The sequence below is a fragment of the Colobus angolensis genome, unplaced genomic scaffold (genome assembly GCF_000951035.1).
Source record: "Colobus angolensis palliatus isolate OR3802 unplaced genomic scaffold, Cang.pa_1.0 Scaffold149, whole genome shotgun sequence".
NCBI lineage: Eukaryota > Metazoa > Chordata > Mammalia > Primates > Cercopithecidae > Colobus > Colobus angolensis.
Genome location: NW_012114588.1, coordinates 583,599 through 593,045, shown reverse-complemented (window position 1 = coordinate 593,045; position 9,447 = coordinate 583,599). Strand labels below are relative to the sequence as shown.

General features: G+C 46.2%; 1 protein-coding gene across 2 annotated transcripts in view; it reads right to left on the bottom strand.

Annotated features, from left to right (window-relative positions):
* Positions 1-3,818: 3,818 nt before the first annotated feature.
* Positions 3,819-9,447, bottom strand: part of SLC25A33 (solute carrier family 25 (pyrimidine nucleotide carrier), member 33) — a 46,682-nt gene continuing 41,053 nt past the window's right edge. For both annotated transcript variants that reach the window (XM_011935771.1, XM_011935772.1), the window contains 2 exons: positions 6,641-6,921; positions 3,819-4,293 (listed from right to left, as the gene is read on the bottom strand). In XM_011935771.1, the coding sequence (XP_011791161.1) occupies positions 4,094-4,293; positions 6,641-6,921 (481 nt within the window). In that variant the 3' untranslated portion in view covers positions 3,819-4,093. The remainder of the gene's footprint in view (positions 4,294-6,640; positions 6,922-9,447) is intronic.

The window sequence follows — 9,447 nt, the reverse complement described above, 5'->3', positions numbered from 1 at the left end:
TGCATGCTCAACTGATTTTTTGTAAAGAGAGGGTCTCCCTATGTTGCCCAGGCTGGCCTTGAACTCCTGGCCTCAAGCAATTCTCCTTCCTCAGCCTCCCAAAGTGCTGGGATTACAGGTGTGAGCTACCGCGAGGTGGCTTACACCTGTAATCCCAGCACTTTGGGAGGCCAAAGCAGGCAGACCACTTGAGATCAGGAGTTTGAGACCAGCCTAGCCAACATGGTGACTAAAAATACAACAATACAAAAATTAGCCAGGTGTGGTGGTGGGCACCTGTAATTCCAGATACTTGGTAGGCTGAGGCAGAATTGCTTGAACCTGGGAGGCAGAGGTTGCAGTGAGCCGAGATCATGCCGTTGCACTCCAGCCTGGGCCACAGAGCCAGACTCCGTCTCAAAAAAAAAAAAATTGTTTTTCTTTAAAAAATCTTGGCCAGGCACAGTGGTTCATGCCTGTAATCCCAGCATTTTGGGAGGCTGAGGTGGGCGGATTTCGAGGTCAGGAGATTGAGACCATCCTGGCGAACACGGTGAAACCCCGTCTCTACTGAAGAATACAAAAAATTAGCCGGGTGTAGTGGCGAGCGCCTATAGTCCTAGCTACTCGGGAGGCTGAGGCAGGAGAATGGTGTGAACCCAGAAGGCGGAGGTTGCAGTACGCCGAGATTGCACCACTGCACTCCAGCCTGGGCGACAGAGCGAGACTCTGTTTCAAAAACAAAAAAAATCTTTATATGAAAAAAAGGAAAAAAGCATAACCGGGTGACTACAGTCAATAATAATTTAACCGTACTTTTGAGACAGGGTCACTCCTGTCACCCAAGCTGTAATGCAGTGGTGCCATCTCAGCTCACTGCAACCTCCGCCACCTGGGCTCAAGTCATTCATTCTCCTGCCTCATCTTCTGGAGTAGCTGACACCACAAGTGCACACCACCACCACACTCAGCCTTTTTTTTTTTTAAATACAGGGTTTCACCATGTTGCCAGGCTGATCTCGAACTCCTGAGTACAAGTGATCCTTCGCCTGCCTCACCCTCCCAAAGTGCTGGGATTACAAGCGTGAACCACCCAGCCCCAACATTAACTGTACATTTCAAAATAAGAGTGTAACTGGATTGTTTGCAACTCAATGGCTAAATGCTTGAAGGAAATGGAGATCCCATTCTCCATGATGTGCTTATTTCACGTTGCATGCCTGCATCAAAACATCTCATGTACCCCATAAATATATATACTCCTGTATACCCACAAAAATTAAGAGAAAAACCACAGATATTTCCCATGTTGAAAGCTAATGAGCTTTAAACTTTAAAGCTTATAGAGGAAACATCACTTCTTTCCTACTTTGGGTGCCTAAGCAGCTTGCATTTCCATGCCCTGGGGCAGGAGAAGCAGAAAACTAAAATTATAATTAGTTACTAATTTATTCATTCAAGAATGAGTGAAAACAAAGCAATTTTACACCTTCATATTAGATACAATCTTGGAAAACAGGTTTTAATATGGATATAGGAGGATGTTGCTAAGTGCCATCATCAAATATGAATACTAAAATAGGAATATGAATATTAAAATAAGATGTTACTCTGTAATCCCAGTCCTTTGGGAGACTGAGGAGGTAAGATCGCTTCTGGCTAGTAGTCTGAGACCAGCTTGGGCAACACAGAAAAACCTTGTCTGCACAAAGAATGAAAAAACATTAGCTGGGCATGGTGGTACTTTCCTGTGGTCCAAGCTACTTTGGGAGGCTGAGGTGGGAGGATCCCTTGTGCCCAGGAGTTTGAGGTTACAGTGAGCTATGACCTTGCCACTGTATCCAGCTTCAGTGACTGAGTGATATCTTGTCTGAAAACAGTAACAACAAAAAGGGCTTGGGGCGTGGGCCGGGCCAGGTATGGTGGCTCACTCCTGTAATCCCAGTATTTTGGGAGGCTGAGGCAGGTAGATCACCTGAGGTCAGGAGTTTGAGAACAGCCTGGCCAACATGGTAAAACCCCATCTCTACTAAAAGTACAAAATTAGCCAGGTGTGGTGGTGCACGCCTGTAGTCCCAGCTACCCAGGAGGCTAAGACAGGAGAATTGCTTGAAACCGGGAGGCAGAGGCTGCAGTGGGCTGAGATCGTGCCACTGCACTCCAGCCTGGGAGACGGAGCGAGACTCCATCTCAAAAACAAAACTTCTGGAATAGCATTCCTATCATGTATTGTAAAGTACAGAAGCTTCACTAAAGTCACTCATTTTGACTTCTATATAGTTGTCGGAGCAATTATACTAGAGTCAAGAATCCCAGTTAACTTCCCTTATGACTATATAAAGATGAATAAAAGGAAACTCGATTTAAATATAACTTGGAAATATCCTCCTCTTAACCCTACCAGTGTCTGCAAGTAAACCTGAAACTACAGTGCATAGGTATTAGAAATGAGTATCTTTCTAGACATTCGATTGAAAACCCACCTTCATGTACAATATACTGAAATTCCAGTGATAGCTAATGGAAGACTAGGGGCTTTACTTGCCTTCTTAGTATCATCTTTTTCTTCCCTCATTAAATTTGCTTTAAAACCAAGGGAGTAACACCCTGGCTTTTTTTTTGAGACAGAGTCTCACTCTATCATCCAGGCTGGAGAGCAGTGGTGCCATCTCGGCTCACTGCAAGCTCCGCCTCCCGGGTTCACACCATTCTCTTGCCTCAGCCTCCGGAGTAGCTGGGACTACAGGCACCCACCAGCACGCCCAACTAACTTTTTTGTATTTTTTTTAGTACAGACGGGGTTTCATCGTATTAGCCAGGATGGTCTCAATCTCCTGACCTCCTGATCCGCCCCGCCTCGGCCTCCGAAACTGCTGGGGTTAATTTTTTTTTTTTTTAAACGTTGAACTAGGATATTTAAACAATCCCAGTACTTTCTATCAGAATAAAGGTGAGCTCTCTGATGGGTGAGCCATAGTTGTGCTCCTTTTCTGCAAGAGCAGAGGTCCAAGAACAGGGCTAAAGACCTCAGTGGTAATGACCGTTCTTCATCACATTCTGGATTCACAGCCAAACAGGGCGGCTGTGCTGTCACACACTTAACAAGGTAACTGGTCTTAACTTCTGGAACTATATCCAGGAGCCAGGCCACTGATAACCAGTTCTTTAAAAATTCTTGCCTTTGGTTCAAAGTAGGGAGAAGAGGATAACTTCAGGAAATTTTTTATAGCTTAAAATATTTAGTGTCAGAAAGTTATATATATTCATCTCAGTAGTCTGAAAGCTTAGATGATCAATCTGCATGTAATTGGAAATGTACAAAGGAGAAAAACTGCTGGGAAGTTTCTCCTGGTCCACACACCACCATCAAAATGTGACGCTTTTTTTTCTTTTGAGATAGAGTCTCGCTCTGTCAACCACACTGGAGTGAAGTGGCACGATCTCGGCTGGCAGCAACTTCCGCCCCCGGGGGGTTTCAAGTGATTCGCCTGCCTCAGCCTCCCAAGTAGCTGGGATTACAGGCGCACACCTGGCTAAGTTTTATATTTTTAGTAGAGACAGGGTTTCGCCATGTTGGCCAGTCTGGTCTGGAACTCCCGACTTCAGGTGATCTATCTGCCTCGGCCTCCCAAAGTGCTGGGATTACAGACATGAGCCACTGCACCCAGCCAAAATGTGACATTTCTTCCCTATCTAACAGTGCAAGATCTTAAAGTCAGATTACAAAACAAGTTGTATTCTGACTTCATCATTTTTCTATGCATTTCTAAGGCATGTTTATCTGAACTACTTAAGTCCTTCATAGTACAGTGAGCATAAAAGAGAACACAAGCCAAATGTATACTTAAATTAAATAGCATGATTTAATTTAGTTGGTGCTTAACCCTGAATCCTCTTAAGTTAAAAAAAATGTTATAATTAACTGTTAACGTTAATGAATTTAAACCTTCCAGAAAGCATGAATCCAAAAGGAAATGTCCAACAGGTGATATTAGCCAGATATTTTATGGCCTTTCCTGTTTCAGTCTCAAACGTTCTAAACATCAATGGGGGAAAAAAATTTTCTAGAGTTTTTCAGTTTTATTCTTCTATAGCACAATTTTCTGGCATGTTACTAAGTACGGTCTTCTAACAGGTACACAATTAACTCGTAAGTAGACAACACAATGGCAGTATTTGGGATCTGCCGGATAAGCTGGGCAAAGAGTCCTCTATAAAAGGCGAGATAGCCTTCTTCCCGGAACACCAGGCGCGCTGTCTGGACAAAAGACTTGTACTTGGTGCCCTCTTCCCGGAGCCTTGTCCTTATGACTTCTGCAGAGAAACAAAGACCTACTTTACTCCACATATTAAATGGGGAAAGAATCCACAGCACACAACTTTAAAACTGTCAAGGTTAGGCCGGTTGCGGTGTCTCACGCTGTAATCCCAGAACTTTGGGAGGCAGAGGTGGGCGGATCACTTCAGGCCAGGAGTTGGAGACCAGCCTGGCCAACATGGTGAAACTCCATCTCTACTGAAAATACAAAAATTAGCCAGGCATGGTGGTGCACACCTACTATTAGAGTGGCTGAGGAATGAAGATCGCTTGAACCCGGAAGGTGAAGGTTGCAGTCGGGATCGTGCCACTGCACTCCAGCCTGGGCCACAGAGCAAGCAAGACTCTGTCTCAAAAAAGAAAGAAATAAAATAAAATTGTCAAGGTTACAACTATGTCTGTTTCCCACTTCAGCTGTATTTGGACAGGAAAGCCGCATACCTAGAGAGACAATGAAAAATTAAGTTCTTTTTAGAACCATTTCCAACTCTAGGATTTGGTCAACTATTGACGCTTACATATACACAAAAGTACAAAATAACTTTTTTTTTTGGAGGCAGTCTCACTCTGTCACCCAGGCTGGGGTGCAGTGGGTGCGATCTTGGCTCACTGCAACCTCTGCCTCCCTGGTTCAAGTGATTCTCCTGCCTCAGCCTCCTGAGTAGCTGGGATTACAAGCACCCGCCACCATGCCTGGCTAATTTTTGTATTTTTAGTAGAGACGGGGTTTTGCCATGTTGGCCAGCCTAGTTTCAAACTCCTTTTCTCAGGTGATATTCTTGTCTTGGCTTCCCAAAGTGCTGGGATTACAGCAAAATAACTTTTAAGGGGTTAAAAAAAAGCTTAGTTTGAATGGGACTTAATGTTAAAATAATTCATGGTTTTCTACTCCCAATTAAGCAAATGCTAATTTCACTGAAGGTGTAATTTGTATGAAGTATGGCAATATCTTCAACGAATTCTTTTCTTATACTTTTCAGTTTTCTTTTCCTCCTGGAAACATTTTCTACTCTGCCCAGCTCAAAAGCCACCCTTTCCTTTTGCCAGCCTTTGCCCACCTGGGCCTCTTTCTCGGACACCTACAGTTGGACATTCATCATTTCTGCCCTCACACAGACCTTAGACCCTGGGAGGCATCACTGACCTCTTTCCTCAGATGTCCTTTGGGGTCAGCTTAGTGTCCCAGGACACAAGGGGGACTCAGCACCTGTTACTGAGTTGACTGTATTCATTTGTCATAGCTGACAGTAAGTAGGCTTATGAAAATAAAATCTGTTTTTCATGGCACAATAAACTAAGCATTTTTAAAAACAAGTAGGCCAGTAGGTCAACAATTCCATAACTTAAAAAATAAACTTACCCAAAGTAGCCTTACTTAAGGCTCCATTAGAAATGGAGGCTGATTTTTATTTTTTTTTGAGACAGAGTCTTGCTCTGTCACCAGGGTGGAGTGCAGTGGCTTGATCTCGGCTCATGGCAACCTCCACCTCCCGGGTTCAAGCAATTCTCCTGCCTCAGCCTCCCAAGTAACTGGGACTACAGGTATGTGCTACCATGCCCAGCTAATTTTTGTATTTTTAGTAAAGATGGAGTTTCACCATGTTGGCCAGGCTGGTCTCAATCTCTTGACCTCATGATCCACCTGCCTCAGCCTCCCCAAAGTGCTGGGATTATAGGCCTGAGTCACCATGCCTGGCCGAGGCTGAGTGATTTTTTTTTTTTTTTTTGAGACGGAGTCTCGCTCTCTCGCCCAGTCCGGAGTGCAGTGGCCGGACCTCAGCTCACTGCAAGCTCCGCCTCCTGGGTTTACGCCATTCTCCTGCCTCAGCCTCCCGAGTAGCTGGGACTACAGGCGCCCGCCACCTCGCCCGGCTAGTTTTTTGTATTTTTTAGTAGAGACGGGGTTTCACTGTGTTAGCCAGGATGGTCTCGATCTCCTGACCTCGTGATCCACCCGTCTCGGCCTCCCAAAGTGCTGGGATTACAGGCTTGAGCCACCGCGCCCGGCCGGCTGAGTGATTTTTAAGTTTGGCTCCCATATTATTATTTTGATTCAAGGAATATTAAATACAATCCAGATTTTTAGCTTCCTTGAAAACAGCAGAAGTTCAGCAACTCAGGGCCTGCGTTTCTGCACAGTAAGTTTTGGCTATAATCAGCTGGAGCTGAGTAAGGTCGAGTTCCCATCACTCATGTGACCTCCGTCCATGCGGTTAGAGCCGTTTCCCTCGTACTCACTGACCTTACCTGCAGGGATCCTGGGCCACAGAAGTCTAGATATACCCACAAATGACAAACTTGACAGCTGTTTTACTGCTCTGGAAGAACAAAAGCAAAACATACCGTGTGGATAAGCAATGCAGGAGGCACAGCCCTTAGAAAGAGCAGCAGCTGCCATAAGTCCAAAAAAACTTGTGGAATTTTTCTCAGTCCCATTTGCAGATGAGGCTAATGGAGCTTCTTTCAGATACTTCTTTAAACTTTCATAAATAGCAAAGCAGATTATAGTTTCGGAAATTCCAGCATACGAAGCAGTTAATCCTCTATAGAAGCCACGAATGCCTTCAGTCTGGTAGACGTAACGAGCACACTGGAGTGTATTCATCTGCTTAGAGCCCCTCACTCTGCATAAGAGACCAGCACAGGCTGTTAAAGAGACACATTATGGCGGAACACAGAGACATCACACAGTAGGAGAATGGGTCTTCCTTGTGGTGTTAGGATACCTGTTTTCGTCCTCATTCCTGGCTCCTAACTCTCATAGCCCTTGTCTTTTGTTACAATGTGGGGTGTGTGAGGCCACAGGGGCAGCCTCTGATAGTCCCTCGATCTCCTTTCGCCTGCCCCAAGGCCATCCTCTAATGTCCCTACCCTGTTGTTCTTACTCCATGAGTCCCCTTCTATCCCCTGGGGGAAGGAATGCTGCTGGCATGAAGCTTCCAGAAAAACCCAAGAGGACAGGGTTCAGGGAGCTTTCAGAGCTGATCGCATGCAGGCTCCTGGAGGGTGGCCCCTGGGGAGAGTATTAAAGTTCTGCGCCCCTTACTCTGTACCTGGCCCTACCTATTTCTTCTTCTGTATCCTTGCGATGTCCTTTATAACAAACCAGTAAATATTAAGTGTTTCCCTGAGTTCTGTGAGCCACTCCAGCAAATTAATAGAATCCAAAGAGAGGGGCATGGGGACCCCAACTTGAAGCTGGTTGTTCAGAAGCTCTGGAGGCCCAGACATGCAACTTGTGGGTGGGGGATGGGCAGTCCTGGGGACTAAGCCCCCAGTCTATGGGGCTGTCTCCTGGTAGACAGTGTCGGAACTGAACGAGAGGACACCCAGCTGGTGTCCGCTGCTTGGTGTGTGGGAAAAACCCCCTGCACATTTGGTCACAGAAGTCATCTTCTGTGTCAATGACTGTTGTGGTGTGACAGTGGAGGAAAAACATGGTTTGAGAGTTTTTCCCACGTATCTCTGTACTGTTGTCAGCTGACCCCCAGCCCACTGAGGCCAGACCAATTAGCTGGCAGATCTGACAGGCCCACAGAATACTTGCTACATCTGTATCAAGAGTCATAGAAACATGTTCATAAAAACATTAACATTTGACCTAATTTTAGAAAGAGCTGCAGGGAGCAGTAAGGCTCATCACAGAGGAACTACAACTGCAAAACAATCAGAACAATTCAGATAGCTGACCATGGTACACCTGCTAGATTAAGTCACAAGGCCGTGAGACACAGGGAATGCTTTCAGTGGAAAACAGGACTAAGTTAAAGCTAAAGAATGATTACAAGGGCTAGGCGCAGTGGCTCACACCTGTAATCCCAGCACTTCAGGAGGCTGAGGCGGAAGGACTGCTTGAGGCCAGGAGTTCAAGACCAGCCTGGCCAATGTAGTGAGGCCCCATCTCCACAAAAAAATAAGTAATAAGAAAGAAAAACAGGAACATGCCAACCTGTTGGTGAGGCTACTTATTAGATTTCTGACTGCACTCATCTCCAAATAGATTCTAATTATTGCCAAATTTATAAAATCATAAAACATCAAAATAAAACAGCAAATGAAAAGCCTCAGGTTTAGAGGCTCCTACCCCAGGACATAAAGCATTTATGAACTGCCTGGCTGCAAGGCAGGAGTGAGCCACTGGATGAGCGTGGTCAGCTGTGCACCGGTCACACGTCACAGACCCCTCCGAGCAGGCGCAGACGTGGGGCTCTTGGGCTTCACTCAGTCTCAACTGGCCTCTCTCCCTTTATTATCTCCGCATAGACTGTTCCCGCTCCTTAGTCGCAGTGACCTTTCTAACACAAATCCAACCATGCAACTCTCATCCAGAGGCTGGGTGCGGTGGCTCACTCCTGTAATGCCAGCACTTTGGGAGGCCGAGGCGGGCAGATCACAGGGTCAGGAGATCGAGACCATCCTGGCTAACACGGTGAAACCCCGTCTCTACTAAAAAATACAAAAAATTAGCTGGGCATGGTGGCAGGCACCTGTATTCCCAGCTATTCGGGAGGCTGAGGCAGGAGAATGGCATGAACCTGGGAGGCGGAGCTTGCAGTGAGCCGAGATGCGCCGCTGCACTCCAGCCTGGGCTACAGAGCAAGACTCCATCTCAAAACAAAACAAAACAAAACATCCAGAGTTTCTCCCCCTTGGCACCATTCACATTTGGGGCTAGACCATTCAGTCTGGGGAGAAGCAGGCTGTCATGTGCCTTGTGGGATGTTTAGCAGCATCCCAGCCTCTATTCACACTAGACACCAAAAACACCCACCTAAGTTGTGGCAACTTCAAATGTCTCCACACTTAGCTGCTGAATGTCCCCTGGAAGGCACCCCCTACTTCCATCCTCCATTTCCCGAGGACCACTGCTCTGATGACTTTCTACTGCCCTCAAAGTCCAACTCCAAATTCCCTTTCAGGCCTGGGAAGGATTGGGCTCCCCTGCTCTTCCAGCCTTACTCTTCCATAACTCCCTTCTCCCCAGAGCAGATGCACATATTACACGCCAACCACACTTTGTCTTACAGCTCCCTAGAACTAACCACGCTTTCTTTTTTTTTTGAGACGGAGTCTTACTCACTCTATCCCCCAGGCTGGAATGCAGTGGTGCGATCTCAGCTACAACCTCCAACTTCTGGGTTCAAGCGATC